Below are 20,466 nucleotides of genomic sequence, written 5' to 3' on the forward strand. Positions count from 1 at the left end.
GCCTGCAGGACAAAACACATAAAAGAGGGAGTTTTCCTCTGACCTTTGACCTCCAGGGTCAATTGTCTTGTTCTGAGTCAATTAAAGTGTCACTCAGAGACACAGGGAGACCTGTGTTTTCATCACTTCAGAGGACATCACACTGGCTTTTATTCACTTCCTGGAGACTCACCTCACAATAAAATGTAATGACTGAAGTTCAGAACCCGAGTGTGTGCGAACACACTTCAGTGTGTGAGTGACGCACAAAGCAGTGAGGTCCACGGTCACGCTTCACAGTTTGGACCTGAAGCTCTTTGTTCGTGGTCACAGAGAATACTGTGAAATTAGCGTCAAAGGTGTTCTTACGCCAGAAAAAAAGGAACTTTGGGGGAATTTTTCAATTCTTTTTATGGATTTCAGGAAACTAAACCTAAACATATGACAACAAATCATTGACAAAAATACACACAAGCTAGTTTTTAGAATAGAATAGAATAGAATAGAATTCAACTTTATTGTCATTGCACATGCACAGGTACAGGGCAACGAAATTATACAATCTCAGAACAAATCAGGGGCGTTTATGCAGCAGCATATAGATGCGCCATGTTGACAGGAAGTTGTAATAAACTCACAGTTGTTACTGTGACTTCACATCATACACATTCAGGTAGATCAGCAGGTGGCTGCCACCCCGAAGCCCCTCAATAGAAACAGTTTTAGACTAATTTTTAATTTTTCTCTTCCTCCTCATCAAAAAATAAAAACAGAGGCACGGAACAGCTAAAGTAGCCACAAATAGTCTTCAGAGTTTAAATATTGTCTCATTCCTTCATTTAATTAGTTTTGTGTCCTCGTTTATGTCACTATATAAACAGAAAGAGACAAAAATAATTAGAGAGATGGACAAAACGGCTCCACGGGCCTCTTTAGCCTCATTTTCTGTCTTATTTATTCGTTTTTTTTCTTTTTGTTTGCTTCAAAAATTAAAAATAATTACTAAGATGCGCAAACTGTCTCTTAATCCGCCCACACACACCGGGGTCAACTGTTTGTCACATTTCCACGATAAATAAATTTCTTTAAGCACATTTCCCTCTCACTAAACGAACATTAGAAGATAACCAGATGATGATTTTTAATTAGACAGCTCATATTAATCATCTCTGCTATGACCTCATCACTCTCATCATCATCCTCCTCTTAATCATCCTCTTCATCACTGTCAGTCATTATCATCATCACCTTTAACATTCCTCCTCCTCCTCACCGTCATCCTCTCCATCAACAAAATGGCTGTCGGGGCGGCTGCCTGTGCGCATGCTCGGCGCACACCTCTGGCAGAGAGGGCAGGTATCAGTGCCGAGGCTCCTGACTGACTGACACTCCCGGCTCGACTCACACATCAGCGCGCGGCGGCACGAGGCAGGAGGACACGCGGCCGAGGATCACCCGGAGCCTCTGAGCCTCTGAGCACTATCACCCCGACAGCGGAGCCCACCCCGGGCACAGGTGAGAGGAAACTTCGGCCCCTTCCCGGTGCGGAGTGTCCGGATTTGCGCTTTTACGCACAGCGGAGAGTCACCATGGGGGGAGTGGGAGTGTGAGCTCCCCGAGTCCGCGGACCTGGACTGACTGGACGGCGGGTCGTTGAAGAGTTGAGCGCTCGGTCTGCAGCGGTGCTCACGATGTTCCAGCACGGCGGAAACAAGAAGTGCTTCACCATCGAGTCTCTGGTCGGGAAGGACGGAAGCAATCACGGCGGCGGCTCCGGGGAGGAGCCCATCCGGCCCACGGCGCTGCGCTTCCCGGACTCCCTGCACCCGGCCGCTGCCGCCGGAGTGTTCGGCTCCTGCTTCCAGGGGAGCAACGGGAGGACTTTGTTCCCGGACATGGTGCTGCAGGAGCCCGGCACACACGCACAGGGCCCCGGCGGGCTGCCGCTGCACCCGCTGCAGATCCCCCCGCAGAGCTTCTTCAGCCCGCAGCACCGGGACGCGCTCAGCTTCTACCCGTGGGTGCTGCGGAGCCGGTACCTGGGACACCGCTTCCAAGGTAAGCCGGGAGGAGGAAGGGTGGCGGGACCCTCGCACTTACTCCCGTGGTTTCTGTCGCGTTTTAAACGCTTCCAGGCTCTTTTGGGGTCACACCCGGTCTCTCCACACTCCGTGGGTCTTTTCTCTAACGTGAGCGCGTGCGCTGTCTTAAAATAAACGGGTTCAGTGAGCAGAGAGCGCACCAAACTCTCTGAGTCTTCCTCTTAGTTTGACATTTAATTGTTCTCTGGTATTATTATTATTATTATTATTATTATTATTTTAAACGGTAGTTTTGATTGGTTTAATTTCAGTTTGGGTTGAGAAAGAAATACTCTGCACTCTGCAGATTCAGAGCTAACAGGATTTTGTAGTAACAGACTGAGTCACTGTCAGAGTTCAGAATAACACACACAATAATTTGATGTCATTTGGATGTTTTCCAGACTCTAAAAACCAAAAAAGTATCGATGAACTTTCACTGTTTCCCCTCACACACACACACACACACACACACACACACACACACACACACACACACACACACACACACACACTATAAATCAGAATTTGCTCCTGTGTAAGTATGAAACTCCCACCTGTAATATCAATAATGTTATTATTTAATTATCTGCGTTAATCTCGTCTTTCTGTCGGTTTTTCTGTTTTTTAACGATGTTGAATTTTTTGCTCCTCCAAACTTTTCTCATTTTTTTTCATTTTTTCCCGCAGACAAAAACTTTTTAATTTTAAAGCTTAGGTGAGATCGACGCGCGCCGATTAAAGCGGCAACATGTCACCGTTTTATGCTCAGGTGATTTATGTGTTATTGATGAAGGTGATTATGGATCCAAACTTTCAACTTTTCTAAAAACAAAACAAATCAAAACAACAACAAAAAGAGATAAAAAAACCCCCCCACAATTTCCTTTGTGAACTAAATATTCAGAGTCTCGTTTAAAGAGTCATTTCGTTTTTCAGGAAACTTTTTTTTTTTTTTTTTTAAAGAAATTGATTATTGGGAGCTGCTCTTTGATTGGTGATCGGAAAAAGCGCAGCAGCTAAAATCAGGCCGCAGAAATTTTTAAAATATCAATAAAAAAATCTGATCAGCTCAAGTAACGAAATGTTTTTCTATCCTAAACACGGACATTTATTTAACTAATTTATTCAGTGAAGCCATATAAATGGGTCAGGTGTCTAATAATAATAATAATAACAACAACAATAATAATAACAATAATAATAATAATAATAATAATAATAATAATATGAAGAAGATGGCCATAACAGGACAAAAATAAAACAATAATATTTTTTTAATTCATTTTTTGTCTTTTTTATTTCCATTAACCATAAAACAAGAAACAAAACAAAAAATCTTATTTAATCATGCTACTCGAGAAATAAAATAAATGAAAAAGAAAAGGAAAATAGTAAATAAAACAAACATTTTGTATATTAGCTAAACATATGTAACATACACTAAACAAAGAATACAAAATTGATAAACTCAGTTATTGGCAGTCATAAAACGTCTAATGAAATCATTTAAAAAAATCAAAATGTTGTGTAAATGAATTTGTCTCACAATTTAAAAAAACAATTTTATTTGATCTGGTTATGTTTGTAACATTACATTTTTTTTCATTAAAAGCAAAAAAAGCAAATTTCTTCAGGTTAGTTAACAGAAAACACAAAAAAAGTAAAATTTTAAAGCCTGGAATAAAAGTGTGAAAACAAACAGGGGAAAAACAGTTGTTGAGAATCAGTTCAAATATGAAACAAAACAATTTTATTAAATAAAAGAAATTAAAATAATAGGGTTTTTGGAAAATAACCAAAAACACACATGCATGTTAGCTCACAAACTCAAATAAATAAATAAATAAATAAATAAATAATCCTAACACTGAACAGGCGAGATTCACCTGACAGGCTGAACCTGAGCTGAGCTGCAGCTCGGTCATGTTTGGTTCACAGGTTTCACAGAAGTTTCACTAACGTTGTCGTCTCTCGGTTTAACTCTTAAATCCAGTTTCTCCGTGACATCACGTCTCAACGTTTTTATGAATCACTGCTGTTAAAAATATATATATAATTTATGAGAAAAAATTGAAACCATAAAGTAAACTCAGATTGTGTCAAATAAAAACCTAAGTGTTAGCCCGCTTTGTGATATCTACACATTTATTTATACAGTTATCTATGTTAGGAATATTTGTAAGATTTCTGTAGCCTGTTTTTGTTTTTTCAGTCCCATTACAACAACTTTATTTACATTCACGACTGGATCCAGTCATCATTTTTAAAGAAGAGACTCAGAAATCTCTGTTTCAGCTTCAGTTTACAGCTGATTTATGAGAGGAAACATTTTATCCATACTATTTTTTTTAAATTATACAATTAAATATCTACGTAATTGTGGGGACTTAAGGAAAAAATACATTTTGCTTTAAACCCTTTTGTAAATTTTCAACCAAAGGTAAACAAAAATAAATCTTTTCAGAGTTCAGTGATTAAAACAAGATAATCTGCTGCTTTTCTTCTATGACTGTTATTTTTATTTTCAATTGAATTAATATTTTTAGAGTTTTAAACATTCCAAGGAAGTTTTGGTAATTTGTTTAACCTTTTTTTGCCCAAGTTAATCAATTAATCACCAAAATGTAAATTCTATTTTTTCTCAGTTATAAATCAGCATTTTCAGAATTCACTGCCCAGAGAGAGAAAATATTTTTTCTGATCCAGATGTGTCCTTCAGCTTAGTACATCTTCGGATTTGAAACAAAAATAAACATCCCAAACACTTCAAGTTCAAAAGGACCGCAGCTTTGGGATTATTTTCAGCAGCGGATCGATATAATGAACATTTGTGGCAACACGTGTGTGTGTGTGTGTGTGAGAGAGAGAGAGTGTAAATAGAGTTAAACTGCAGAGTTACCTTTCCCTCAGGTGAACTGATTAACCTCCCCCCCGGCACACACACACACACACACACACACACACACACACACACACACACACACACACACACACACACACACACACACACACACACACATGCTTCAGCTCAAACTTCCTTTTTTTCCGTCCAAACAGATTTTTGATTTCTGGCTCATCACATTTCTGCATTTCATCAAAATCGAGCAGAAACTCTTTCATAAATTTATTTTTGGTTGTAGTTCGAAGCGTTGTTTTCTCGCTCCTGCCCGCCGTTTATCTACTCTTTGAGAGTTTGAATCTTTTTGTTGTAATCTTTAGTCCTGTTGAGTTCTGCTCTGGTTCTTTGTGACTCCTTGTGGCAGTTTTTGTATTTTTGTGTAGTTTAGAGTTTTTGTGGTTGTTTCCTTTGTTGCAGATCTTAAGTTGTTTTGAGTTTTTCGTTTTGTGTCCCTCTGCGATCGTGTTTTCGACTCTTTGCCTGACGTAACTTTACAATAAGATGAAACTAAGTCGACGTGTTTGGAAAAAACCCAAAAATCAAACGAGTCAGGTTATTTATTTATTTTTACATTTCTTAATACTTCTGCTGATTGTCTGTGAGCGCCTGTGAACCATCAGTTTTTGGTTCTTCTATGATTCCTTTTGTTGTTTTTGCTCAGGCCTTCTGTTTGGTAACGGCAGCCAATCAGAAGAAGGTTGTATTAAAAGGGGGAGGAGCTAAAACTGCTTTTGTCAGACTGAGGATGAACTGAGAGGCCCAGGCTGAGATACTGGAGGATTATGGAAATGAGCAGTATGGGTCGCCGTACTGCTCATTTTTTATTTATTTATTCTCAGAAAAGTGAAATCTGCGTTTTAAAGACCGTTAACCTTCAAACATGGCGGCGTGTGCCATGACCCATTTCCTGTTTATTACAGACTAAAACCTGAACTCTGGTGATGTTCAGCATCTGTTTCAGTGCAGATGTGCAGATGTGACATACCCGTGACATGTTTCCTGCTTCCTGAAGCACTTTAATCATCATTAATCAGACATTTATATTCACACATCTAAAGGCTTAAAAAGACTTAACTGACAAAATAATCATCAGCCCACAAAAATACTTTGTTTTTTCAAGCTGAAATATGAAACTGCTGGAGATGGATGCTCTGATTTTTTTTAATGAACTATTATTTAAGTTCAGCCAGAAAATCGTCTATTTATTTTTTTCAGAAACTTCAGCCGATAATTGATTGTAATGATTCACGATCGATGGAGCTCACCAAGGGACATTAAAATTGATCTCAAAAACAAAGAGAAGTTGTTTTACATTTCTTTGTCACTGTAAGCTAAGTTTTTAGCTCGAGGCTTCGTCTTGAGCTCCAGTTTGGATGTTTAGCTGCAGTCTCTTTAAGCTTTTCTACAAACCACGCAGGTGTCATTAAAGACGACCCTCACGGGCGTCTTTAGTTGTTCTTACTTCAGTTTGATGAGCGACAGTTCACCAGTTTCATCCTGTCTCTCAGCTCCAGAGAAACTTTTCATGTAAACCTGTTTGACTGAAATCATGAAAGTTTGAATAATCCTGCTGACAGACCGGACCGGTCACATGACCTGCTTCTCTCCCTCTCGGAGGTGAAAACCCCCCAGCGAGGCTGCAGGTGTTGGTTCTGCTGCGTGAAGCTGATGATGATGGTGTTTTTGAGGGTGCGTTAGCTTCAGTCTTGCTGTGGGCGCGCTTCTTTATTTATGTGAAGCTATTCAGCCTCCTCCAGATGTGCGATTCAGTGTCGGAGTTCAGGTTTCTGGCTGATTTTGTGTCTTTTCTTTTCGGAAGTGACCTAATTAAATGTTCTTCTTCACATCTGACAGAAATTTTAAACAGAACATGAATGTGTGCACAGTGTTTTCTACATTTTAGAAGATTTTACAGTTTATTTGACGTCACAAACTCCTGGACTTCTCTAGTTCTCTATGAAATAATCGTGTTTAATATAATAATTTCACATTTCCTCGTTTATTTATCTGAACATTTATTGGAGCGTATCTTTTCCCAGTCAGGGTTAGTGCAATGAAAGTAAAACTACAACTAGGTGATAAAAATATTTCAGGTAACAGGTTAAAAAAATAAAAGTAACATAACTGCATTCTATGCTTAAATAAAAAGCTAATAAATAAATAATAAAGTGTAGGGTAATGTGTTCAGTTTTAGTCTTTGTGCGTAAACGGGTGAAGAGCTTTGCAAGGCAAATCAAGGTAACACTGAAACTGATAAAAACTCAAACAAACAATTAAAAAAAACAAACAAACCGCAGTGAGTCTGCAGGCGCTGACTTTGTCGTATTTTTGTGTTTTGCTGGTGTTTCTGGGCTGTTTTCCAGCCTTCAGCTGCTTGTCTTTGTTCTACTCGCTCGCCTTCCCTCGGACTCTCACGCGTGACGGGGACAGCCCGACTGTAAATTGTGTGTGGTGTATGTGGTGGAGACGGCGGCGTTCGCCCTGATTCCACTGCAGAGTATGAAACTTCAGGTGGAGGCGGGAAACAAAAGAAACAAGCAGAAGCTTTTAGTCTGGAATCTGAAACCATGTTTTTCTGAAACCTGTGTTTTTACACGGGGACGTTACATTTGAGCTCGAGTCGGTCACGCTTTACCTCTGCTAGCTGTTCCAGATGTTTATGGAGCTTCATTGTGAAAAAAGGACTAAACGATCTTTTCATGTGGCGCCTTTTCTGCTGGGTTTTTAACTTTTGATCTGGAGGTTATAAATTATTCTCAAAGCTTAACATGATCTACTTTTTCCTGAATTTCCCATTTTTATCAGCTTTTTGTGCAGTACATTAGGAGGTTGGTTGTTTAATGAAGGACTCACAGTTCATTTTTTCTCTTAATGGTCAACGTGTCGCTCGTGTGACGTAGATGCAGCTGAGAGACGTGAAACTGACCTGATGAAGGCCGCCCGCTGAAACGCGTGGGTCAAGTCTTTATACTGAAATGTCGCTGACGCCTAAACTTCTCCTTGTTCTCTCTGGACCTTTGAAGAGGATGAAGTTGTGTCATTTCTGTTTTCAGAAATGTTCATGAAGTTCGGACGTTTCGATGTCACGTTTTTATTTTATTTTAGAGTAAAATTCATAAACGGACTTTTATTATTTGTTAAAAATTGAAATTTAAAAATTTAAATCCTGCCAACCGACTAACACGTTCTTCTTCTTGTGTTTCAACCTTTCCAGTGCGCTCGCCGCTGATTTTTCCCGCCATGAAGCTGCCGCCTCGGAGCTTCGCGACCTTTGACCTGCCTGAAAATCTCACTGTTGTTACATTAAAACATCATTTGATACTCAACAGAACTATTTGCAAGGCGAGGCGGCCATGAGTCACGCCACCCGAGTCCGCGTTTGCATATGAATGTCGCTTTAGAGACGCTAAGGTGGGATAAAAGGCGTGAGAACGTGTCGTCAATTGTCCTCCTCGCCTCCACGAAGCTGCCACCGTTTTTGCGTAACGCACATCGTCCTCGGGCAGAAGTCGGATTTGTTTTTATGTAAAATATTAAGAAAGATATTTCCGTGCGATTTTAATAAACGGTCAGAAAACGAGTCACACAAAGAGAAGCGGCGGCGACGCTCTCGCTCAGATTTCTTTCACCGCGCGCGTCTCATAAACAAATGAGCGTCTCGTTTTCAGCCTGTGATCGGTAAAACGATGATTCACCGCAGTAAAATCTGACCGCAGATCAGATTTAAGCGCGTGTTAGCTGGAAAATTAACTTCATCATCTTCGTTTCACGTAGCTAATTTACATTTCTGTGGCTGACGTCTGAAACTGAACTCGCTTCTGTTCGGCCAGTTTCTCAGATTTGCACAAAAGAAGATGTGACCCGGTCAAAAATGAGTCCCGGCCGTCGTCTTCAGACGTCCCGTTTTGTTCAGAGAAAGAAAAATATTCATTCAAAGCTTTAAACTGATGCTTTTTCTAAAACTCAACCGTTCGCCTCACGTTCTTCGTTGGTCAGCAGCACATTCGTCTCTTTGTTCAGGATTTGAACTGGCGAACGTCTCCTGACGGTGATTGGAAATATGGACGTTTCACCTCAAATCTATGCAATTCAGTTCAGTTTCCTTTATGCAGCGCCAAATCACAGCAACAGTCACCTCAAAGTCCAAAACAGACGGCGGAGAGTTTGTTTAAACTCAAGGTGGCATCGTCCTCTTTGACCCGCTGTTATCTGTCGTCACCTCTCCAGCGTTTGTTTGTAGACCTGAAGAAGCCTCTTGGATGTGAGCGGAAACGTCTTCAGACACTTACAGAAGTCCAGTCGTTTTCTTTTCAGCCTCTCAAGTCTGCCATGACCTCTATAACTGAGAACTGACACGAGCGGCACATTTTCACATCCACGTTAGAGTCACACTGAAATTTAGATTTTTTACCTGTTTGCTGTTGCTAAGGATCTAAATCTGATAACGGGAACGAACGCCTTTTAGGAACGTGGGTAAAATCCACCCTGACACTGGTGACCTGCTGGTGGTCTGACGGATGTTTGCAGGTTGAGTGAAGACAGGAAGTTTGCACTGAGTTTGCCTGACAGCTGGAAGGATCTGACGTAAAGACAAAGGCGGACAGTTTCAGCTCCCTGCTGTCATTTTTAGATGATTTTCTAGCATCTCTAAAAAAAAATCTTAGGGACTGTTTTTAAATTGCATTATGTAGAAAACGTGCTGACCTCGGTCCTTCATGTGTTGTAAAGTAAATATCTGATCCTGTGGCTCTATGAATGTCAAACATTCACATCAGGAAGATGAAGGAGAACCGAAACCTGCTGTTTCTAAAACAGTTGATCTGAATTTGGTGCATGGTGTCATACCTGGGTTTAATCTGTGTGAAAGCCTTCAGCTGGTTTTAAAGAATAAGCTGTACGTTGTTTACGAGAAACTAGAAATTAAAGTCTACAGACCTCCAAATATTTCAGGGACTTGAAGCGTCTGTCGTTCTGTGCATCCCTGAGCTCCAGGCTCACAGCTGTGGCAGCAGACATTTACCCTCAAACATCCCGAAGACCGAGCTCTGGGAGTTTTTTGAAAATCGAATTTTAAAACATGAAAGATGTTTGAGGGGTTTTTTTAATTTATTTTTTTATCTCTGACCAAAACCAACACCCAAAACATTTTTTATTTCATTTTTAAAGCTTTAATAGAAAAAGTAATCACATATGCTCCCGAAACTTGACTACTTGTTCTCACAACACCGTCATTTAGGACCAAAGTAACCTGAAAGTTGGCAGTTCTGACCCAGATGTGGCCCACATCTGTAGTTTTCTTTAGGCCTCCGCTCGTCCACAGGTCCTACTTAAACGAGCACGGCAGGTGTGCTTGCTGATGCCCAGACGTGTCCGTCGCCTGTGTTTTAATGTTTGTTTCCCCTCATTTTCAAATTCCTGCCTTATTTTATCTAATCTCGCATTTTTTCTTTGGGCTCCAGATTTTGCTGCTTTGCATTTCCGTGAAGCTCTTTGTGACATTTGTCTATAAAAGCTGCTTCTGTTTTGGACTAAAGCAGCGAAATAATTTCCCAGTTTAAATCCTGCCACATGTTCACTTTTCATTTCCTGGTTTATAGATTTTAGTCCCACAAACTCCTGTATAAACTTATAAATGATATCCAGACCTCTGACATTTACCTGGGCGCAAATTAAAGAGAAAACGGAAGCGATATTCAGATTTCTGTTCTGGAAAATCATCCAAATGAGTGGCGATTTCAGCAGATAAAGCTTCATTTGTATATTTAAAATTAACATTTCAGAAAAAATGAAACACAAAACGTCATTCGCGGGATTCAACTGGGAAAGTTTGAAGGTGCAGGCTGTGGTCAAGCTGCACATCCAGATGCAAATGTCAAACAGACGAGGTGTTTGTTCAGATTAGCCAGAGCAAACACACACACACACACACACACACACACACACACACACACACACACACACACACACACACACACACACACACACACACACACACACACCGTGCTATAACAATGATGAGCTGTGCTGCTGCACATTCCTGTCTCTGTGAGGATCAGTGTGCGATTGCTACCCAGAAAAAAAATCCCACATTAGACTTTACTATTTCAGGAGTAATTGATCACTTTGCCTGCTTACTGCTTGTAAAAAGTAATTCAAGCCACTTACTCCAAAATGTCACCAATGTAGTTGTCATCTATTAATGCAGCACTACACTTTTCATGTCATGAAATAAAATGAAGATCTGAGAGCAGAATTTGGTGAAAGAGAGTCAACATAAAAATGTTGGTGAGTCACGCAGTAGCCTGAAATGATTCCCACTGATCTCCAGATGAGTTAGTAATTTCACAGCCTGCTGTGCCCTGGATTTTGCCTTTAAGGCCACAAACAGTCCAGCTATGAGCCTGCAGGCTCCGCTTGGGGTATTTTAATCAGAAAATAAAACGTTTGTGAGTGTTTGTGTGTATTCAGACTTCCAGTCAAAGAGGGCAGCTTTGCATGATTCACGATTCAAAATAATCCTTCTTTATGTCACACTGAACCGTGACCAAGCTTCTCCCTTCATCCTGCCTGGAATGAGCTCCTCCTCCTTACACCAGCTTTCCTCTAATTGGCTCTCCCTCAGGGGGGATATGCCCCCCCCCCCCCCCCCCCCAATGACATCACAAGTATCCAAGATTAGAAAAAACTGACAAACTGAGTGGTCGGAGCAGCAGGGATCACTGAACATACACTAAACTTATTTTTACAAACTAACTCAGCTCTCTGTGTGTGTGTGTGTGTGTGTGTGTGTGTGTGTTCAGGTGAGGACAGCAGTCCGGAGAACCTGCTGCTTCACGGTCCATTCTCCAGGAAACCCAAACGGATCCGGACGGCGTTCTCGCCTTCGCAGCTGCTCCGCCTTGAGCGAGCCTTTGAGAAAAATCACTATGTGGTCGGAGCGGAGAGGAAGCAGCTGGCCAGCGGGCTGTGCCTGACCGAGACGCAGGTAGGCATCATGGGAAACCGAGCAGGAGGAGCAAGGCATGATGGGAGGAGAAGGCGGATTTAGCAGAGAAAATGATGATTTCACAGTTTAGCGGAGAATAAAAAAAACTTCTCAAAAACCGCAGGGTGAATTTAAACGAGATGAATGGATGAAAATGTAAAAAAGCGTCAAAACATGAAAACGTGAGTGAATACATGAATCAAAAGCAAATTATTTAAAAAAAAAAGAATCTATTGGACTCTAATTTGAATGAAAAGTGATCAATGAATGGATGAATAAACAATGAAACACTTACATGAGTCATAAGTTTCTTCAAAATTAAAACATTTTTGGAAAATATGAATGAATGAAAGTTAAGATTAAATCTTCCACCTAAAATATTAGTGAATGGATGATTAATAGAGGCATGAACAAGTGAATAATAACAGTCTACAGTGAAACAACCCCCCCCATTTATAAAAAATTAATGAACTCAATAAAATAAAAACATTGAAACAGTGAAAATTCTGAAAACACATGAATGAATGAATAATAATAATAATAAACTTTATTTATAAAGCACACTAAAAACCAAGGGTATACCAAGGTGTTTGAAAAAAAAATAAAAATAAAAATAAAATAGGAAAAAGGAGATGGGAGGGAAAAGAGAAAGGACCTGGCATATCAATTATAAAACCTTGACAATCATAATACATAAAAGTAGTTAACAAAGCGTAACGGATAAAAATGTATCAACGCACACCAAATATTAGCTTGGTGGAAAAGCAAGATTAAATAAATAAGTCTTCAGCCGTGATTTAAACAATGGCATAGAGTCAGACGCCCTGATAGCAACAGGAAGATTGTTCCATAAGACCGGGACAGCTACAGCAAACGCACGGTCGCCGCGAGACTTCAGCCGAGAACGAGGTTGCTCCAGAAGAAGTTGGGCAGCAGATCTAAGTGCTCTGACAGGGGTGTGTAAGCTAAGAAGCTCACTGACGTAGCTCGGTGCCAAATTATTGATAATTTTGTATGTGAAAAGTAGTATTTTAAATTGAATACGGTATTAAACTGGCAGCCAGTGCAAGCCAGCAAGAACAGGAGTGATGGAAGAAAATTTCCTGCTAGCTGTCAAAAGGCGTGCTGGACAGTTCTGGACAGTCTGCAATCTAAGGAGAAGGGAGGAGGAAAGGCCAATGTAAAGAGAGTTGCAGTAGTCCAACCTGGAAGTCACGAATACGTGAATACGTTTTTCCAGGTCATTATGCGGAATATAGCACTTAGTCTTAGAAATGAGGCGCAGCTGATTAAAACTAGACCTCACAACAGCAGACACTTGCTTGTCAAATGTAAACGAGCTATCCAGTAAGATGCCCAAATTACTGTCATAATCAGAAGGGGAGCTAGCAAAAGGCATCAGAGCAGCACACAATTGGTCACGGGGGATTTTACTATCGAACACCACGATCTCCGTTTTCTTTTCGTTCAGGACAAGAGAATTACTCTTGAACCAATCTTTAACCTCACGCATGCATTCACGAAAATAGTGAAAAGACATAGCAAGATCGTCAGTAATCTCAAACTAAATCTGTATATCATCAGCATAGCAATGTAACGCAATATTATACTTCTCAAAAATTGCTCCAAGAGGGAGCAGATATAGTGAGAAGAGAATAGAGCCTAATACAGATCCTTGAGGCACACCACAGGGTACAGGTACCAAGCAAGATGAGAAGTTCCCCAAATTAACCAAGAATGACCTGTCAGCGAGATAAGATTTAAACCAGTTAAGGGCAGTGACTCTTATACCCACAGTATGCTCAAGTCTTAGTAGAAGAATGTTATGATCCACCATATCAAACGCAGAGGAAAGGTCCAATAAAACCAGGACCACAGAGCGTCCAGAATCAGTGCTTTTTACTACTCTGTCTATGAACGGATGACCTAAAACAGAGAAATGTCTTTTAGATGAAAGCATGAATGCATCAATTAAATAAAGTACTCAAATGGTACCAAAAAAATCATCTTTGGATAAAAAAAATGAAGAAAAACTTAAAAAAAGAGTTTTTTGAATGCTAAATGGAGAACAAAGATTTCATTCAGAATGGATGGATGAATGGATGACTGGGTGGATGAATGGAAGAGTGGTGGATGGATGAATGGATGAGTGGATGAATGGATGAGTGGGTGAATTAATGGATGAGTGGATGAATGGATGGATGGATGAGTGGAAGAATGAATAGATGAGGGGGTGGATGAATGGATGAGTGGAAGGATGAATGGATGAGTGGGAGGATGAATGGATGTATCGGTGGATGGATGAGGATAAACTGCCCATAAAGAACAATATTTTAGGCAAAAACCAAAGACTGAATAAAAATACAAAATACAGCGTGAGAATAAGAAGAGGTGAATGAGTGAATCTCTTAAATAAAAACACTCACAGTGTGTGTTTGGGATTTGAACCTGTAACCCTACCTGTGTTGGTGCCTTGCTCGCCGGGCTCCTTGCCATCCGTCAGGATGATGCTCTGTCTGGCGTCAGGCTGCTGGCTGGGATCCAGCCTGGAGGAATGGCGGGGGGAGGAGTGAGTCGACGGTTAGTCAGCTCCCGCTGCCTTTTCTCAGGGCTGATCAACAGTGTTTGTCATCGGGTCGGTGCGGTGATATGCGCCCTGACGCCAGTGATTCACACACCTTTTTTTATGAGCTAATTTCACAGCAGAGGACAGGAAGACAGGCAGTGAGTGATCCATCAATCAGCTGGGAATCAGCCAGCAGCGGTTATTAATCGCACATAAATCACAGCTCTTTGCAGTAACGATCGAGTCGCTCCTGCAGGACGTCTCAGGGCTTTCCCAAAACATCAGCTTCAATCATTAAACAGCCATCACTGGAAGGCCAGTGGGGGGGGGGGGGGGGGGGGGCGATGAGGGGCCACAGTAGGAGTATCGCTTACAGTGACAGCACCTCGAGGGCATGTTGGTCTAACACAGCGGTTTCAAACATCCGGCCCGTGGGCCACATCAGGCCCGCGGTGTAATTGTATTCGGCCTGTCAGTATGCGGGAGCCAAATCTTCAGCCCTGCAGAGAATCCATGCAGGCAGGGGCGGGACTTTATTTTGAAACGGAAAACCATGCAGCCAATCACATGCAGACAATAGTGGTACAGGCCAAGTACACAGAGAGGCGGGGAGTCTGATTTAAAAAAAAAAAATCAGGAAAAAGTGAAGAGATGGGTGAAAACGTAAAATGAGCAGCATCTGGCTGCATTTCAATGGTTTTGGTAAGCTGAGTGTAGAATTTATAAAATTAGGATCTGGATGAAGTCATACGCGTTTTTAGTTTCAGTTATTTCCCATCACGGAGGACAAAAGGTTTCAAACCTCATGTGTGTTCTCACTGCTAGTAGTGAATCCATATAAGCTTTTATGAAAACACTGGATAAAAAATGGCTTCCTTGAAAAAGATTAAATTTACAGTCCAGTGTTCAATATTACATAAAATAAAGTGTGTTTGAATGGCAGAGATGTGTGCATGTGGCCTGAATGTGCGCCTGAAGCCATTTATTATTATAATTTATAATTCTTGTCTTGTTTGTTCTGCTGCTCATTGCAAACAAGCACAAGCAGACATTAAACTTTTAATTGTATTTTTACAGCTTTTCCTACTGATAAAAACCTCCCTCATGGCCATTCATACCACACAAAGTAATTAAGCAACAAACAATTAAATTACAGAGAAGTTTTCTTTTCACTTTCTATGGTAGAAATTTCTGAAAACAAAAAATTGGACCGTGGACGATGAGCTACCACAACTTTTTCTGTAATTTTGCTGACAAATTTCTTTCTTTGTCTTTATCGTGTCGAAACAGTTAAATAAAGGGGAGTTTCACTGGTCCACTGATCAAAGTGGGCTGTATGTTGCCCTCCATGTAAAACGAGTTTGACAGCCCTGCTCTAACATTTGCAGGATCCAGCCTCGGAGCAGTTTATTGGTCGATCTATGTGAGAGTGAGGACATCCTCCGTCTAGAGTTTAAAAAATGAGCAATGTTTTATTCACTGAGGCTCCAAACCAACGACTGAGGTCATTAACTCATCAGGAAGGTGCTCACTGAGGTCACAGGTCATGGCAGACTTCTATATAACCTGAACATTTGTCTAACAAGTGGCCATGGTGGCCATCACAAAGAAAGCAGGGTTAAGGCACCTCTGCACCGGCTTCACTTTTCAGACCTGGACGGTGCTGTCTCTGGATCTAGATGTTCCAGCGGCATTTTCCAGTTCCTGCTGGTGAAGCTCGAGATATTCCCGGACTAGGTGGGATATATAATCTAGCCCAGCACCTCCAAAGACCTCCGAAAACATGATCTGAAAAACAGGAAGAGCTTGGTTATCCTGTTGTTCAGATCATGGAAGTGATATCGGACAGAGCTGGAAAAAGCTGACGTGCTGCTGGAGAAGCTGATTTGGGTAGTTAGTATCCAACACCTCATTCTTAGGAATGGAAGACAGATAGAGTGACTGGTTAAATAACAGCTTTGGTTAAAGTCCAGCCCCTCACTCTGGGGCTACAACTCTCTCCCACACAGGTTAGTCATGTTTAACTGAGGCAGATTTGTTGTTTTCAGTCCTGAGGCTCTGAGAGGAGCCTGATAATCACTTTCCTTTGCTTCATCTGGAGACTAATGAGCTCCTGACTCTTCATTTAGTTTGAGAGTGACGAGTGTGACCTGTGGTGCAAGAACCCAGCAGGAAAATCCTATCTTTAACTGCCTTCTCATTGAGAGCTCGAAGATCTGATATTATTAAAGTGTCACCCGAGGCCTTGGGGAACGATGTGTTTCTATCATGTCTATCTGTATCCTGCCATCCAGATTTACTGTCGATTCAGTCGGCAGATTGTGCAACGTGAGCTCGCTGCAAGCTCGACGAGTTTTAACAGTTCTGCGTGTCACAGCCGTGTTTTACCAGCGTAGAGGTTTTAAATCACTGCGAGGCTCGCACACGTGTATCATCAGCACTGACGGCAGCACAGGATTCCAAAGAGTAGCTCTCAGAGTTCTCGGGTGTTTATTTAAGTAATACTTGTGTACTCGTCACATGTGCAGAATAAACACACCTTCACTTTGTTGTGCAGTACCTCAACGTCTTCAAGTCTTCTTGGGAATATGATCTTCCATCTTTAAATACTCTGCTGTTCTCTGTGCCACTTATGGACTTCCATCGTCATTTCAGCTCTGTCGGGTCTGACGAGCAACCCCACAGCATGATCATAACTCCACCGTGGAAGATAAAAACTAAAAACTAAAGCTAGATGTGAGAAAAGAAAACCATTAAAAAATGGACATTTGTGTGTTTGTAAAACATCTAGAAAATCAGTTTTGTGAAGATTTTTCTGTGTGAAAAGAATCCAGTTCACAAACAGTTTCTAAAGGTTTAAGATGGTTGGACTGTTCAGTCTGATTCTTGCATAAGCCTCGAGGGAATAATAAACGGTACATATTTATTTCACTTTATACTGACAACTGAGGTCAGTTTAATTCAAACTAAATGTGACGGAGAGAAGAGCTGTTTAAATTCAGAAATCTAAAAGATCTTCTTCACACCAGCTGTAGGGTTTGTTCTGGTTGTTCATACATTTATGGACAAGAAATAAAATATGAATAATTTTAATTAAATCTAAAACAATAAAAGAGGCTCTTAAACGAGTCTAAGAGACGGAAATTAGTTTTAGTTGAAATCTTTTCTCCCTGCACCACAGATTGAATAATGTCTTTATTCAGGTGTACTCAGCCCTACGTGTGTCTCTGTGTGCAGGTGAAGGTGTGGTTTCAGAACCGCAGGACGAAGCACAAGCGTCAGAAGTTGGAGGAAGAGTCTCCTGAAGCTCAGCAGAAGAGGAAGGGCAGCCAGCACGTGAGCCGCTGGAGAGCTGCGACGCAGCAGGCCAGCGGCGAGGACGTGGACGTCATTAGCGAGGACTAGAGCGCAGCGATCGCACCGTCACGAAGCTGTTGATACACAGAAACACACACATACATACACAAACACAGAAACTGCCCCTGGGTCAGGATAGCTTGAAGACACCTGCAGGACTTTAAGGTGTGTTCAGGCACCTCATAAGGCACACAGCTTTTATTTTGAAAGGCACTCCAGTTCAGTTCTTTACATGAGGTGAAATATCAGCATCAGAACAATCAAATCTGCTTTTCAGATTGTTTACCAGGATGTAAATAAGTTCACTTTTAATGTGATTTAAAGTCACATGAGATTTTTCATCCAGGTAAAATAAACTGGCCGGAAGCGCCAAAGCTTTCAGTCGGATGTCAAAACCAAACTGAAGCAGCTTCAGTTCAAATGGAGCACAGTGCATCCTTATGTCCGAGAGCCTGGACAGTGACAGTGGCCCTCCTCAGCCCTCCTCAGCCCTCAGTGTCTGAGGTGCAAAGTTAATTATTCTTAATCTGATAGAATGACTGAGGACGATCCCCATGATCTTATTTTGGAAGTTCACTAAATGCTAACTCGCTCGTCCCGCTTCTTCCTGTAAATCACTGCGTTTTTCAAAATTTTAGAGACCCAATAATATTTAATCGCTGTGAAGGCTTTTTTTTTTTTTTCCACCACAATATTATCTGGACTCATGGCGCGCGCGCGCACGCACACACACACACACACACACACACACACACACACACACACTGACAGCTTACCTTTCCAAGGACTCACGGACTTCCCTGGATGGCGCCCGGACATTTTTCCTTTCAGAGTTGAACTTTGATGTTTCTGAGAAGCAAAACTAAAAAAGTAGAAATGTGGTCACAGCTGCTGACTGAACACTTGGCGGTGCCAAACGAAGCCGCCGTCCTGAAATTAAAAAAAAGAAAAAGAGACTAACGTGAGAGGAGGCGCTGCCGGGATGAAGGCTTCTGAGTGTATGTCTGCGACAGAAGGCAGCCGCTCGCTCGGGTGGAGGAAATCCACCAAGCTGAACGAGGGCAAAGCAGAGAGACGAGGTTCGTCCAGGAGGCAGACAGGAGGGGGTTTATGATGACGAGGGCAGGGATACCATGTTAAAGGGGTTTGTGTCAGTCTTTACATTCCAGACTTTAACTCGGGGCTGAGAGCCAAAAAAGGTCACACATTTACACCCATAACGGGTCAGTCATTAAAAATCAGTTTTCAAAAACGAATTCCGCATGTTCTCATGGAAAAAACCTTTAAAATGAGAGTCTCAGAGGATTCTGGAAACACCCTCAGACGTAAATCTGGGTCATCAAAAGATGGCGTTTTTGGCTTTTTTGTGCTCTGGGGATAAAAATAAGTAAGACACATTAAAATTTTTACATTTCATCATCACCCCTGGTTTTTATCTTTGTGATAACCGGAGACTGAGGAACAAACTTAGTCTGCAGAGAGGCGTTCAGGTGTCTGCAGATGAAGTTTAACAGATGTGCCCAGCATCGGCAGACAGGGTGTAATCACAGACTGAGGCTAACATCCTGCTGGACGAACCGTTGTCTCCTGTTTTTATAGTAACCCCCTGAAGGAAAACCTGAGCAGAGTTTAAACATCTGCAAATATTAAATGTTTTTCTTATTGTCAACAAATCTGATCAGCTTGAGCTCCGAGTTTATCCTGAGCCTTTGACAACACGACACAAACACTCATTAATGAGTTGGAGGTCACGCACACTGATGGGTAACCTTTGTTTAATTGAATGAGTCTGCATTTGACTGGGTTTATCAAACCAATTCAAACATTTAGATATTACTCCACAAACTTTTCTTTCTGCTCTGTTGTGAAAAAAATGTAAACATCAACTGAAGATTAAAATACATTTTTTCCTCAGTAGTTTTTAAATCTTTAGATTAAAACAATCTAAAAATTGTTATAAAAGCAAATTCCTCAGGCAGAAAAGGTAAATTCTTAGGGACTATTTTCAGCGGTGGATTAATCCAGATTTGTAAAAATGACTCAGACTCTTATTTTTGGGTGTTTAGTTACACAAAAAATATTTATTCATGAACTTAACTGGTGTGAAATCTGTGAACAAAACTTAACAAGGTTTTATCCCTGCACTTTTAGGTCTTCATGTTGGGAAAAGTCAATTGAAAACATAAAATTTTAGGTATAGAAGAATCTAAGATAATAACAGTGTGAAGACATATTTATTTCTTGTCTTCTTTTTTAATTTAAAAAAAGACAAGAAATAGTGAAATTGTCAAAATGACTATTTTCAGCAGTGGATTAATCCATTTCATTATGTTGACTAAGATCTAAAGTCTTCTCTGTTATAAGTCAAGTTATTACCTAAACAAAAACAAAAAAACAAAAACAAAGCAATGAAACTTGGAAATTAGTTTTATTTAAAAAACAAAAACAGGAAGTAGTTATCCACCTAAAGCAGAAGAAAAGCGAAGCACTTGTTCAGGATTAATCTACATTTTGTGAGTTTTTGTGGCAGCAGGACTCAAACGAGGTCATAAACATGTTTGGTGGTGCGTGTTTGAAATATGTCAGGCTCATTTTA

General features: G+C 40.9%; 1 protein-coding gene across 1 annotated transcript; it reads left to right on the top strand.

Annotated features, from left to right (window-relative positions):
• Positions 1 to 1,297: 1,297 nt before the first annotated feature.
• emx3 (empty spiracles homeobox 3) lies at positions 1,298 to 19,771 on the top strand. Its single transcript, XM_026184662.1, has 3 exons — positions 1,298 to 2,037; positions 11,763 to 11,947; positions 17,751 to 19,771. The coding sequence occupies exons 1-3, from the start codon at positions 1,671 to 1,673 to the stop codon at positions 17,916 to 17,918; spliced, it is 720 nt and encodes a 239-aa protein (XP_026040447.1). The 5' UTR covers positions 1,298 to 1,670; the 3' UTR covers positions 17,919 to 19,771.
• Positions 19,772 to 20,466: the final 695 nt, after the last annotated feature.

This window comes from Astatotilapia calliptera, chromosome 2 (genome assembly GCF_900246225.1).
Source record: "Astatotilapia calliptera chromosome 2, fAstCal1.2, whole genome shotgun sequence".
Classification (NCBI taxonomy): domain Eukaryota; kingdom Metazoa; phylum Chordata; class Actinopteri; order Cichliformes; family Cichlidae; genus Astatotilapia; species Astatotilapia calliptera.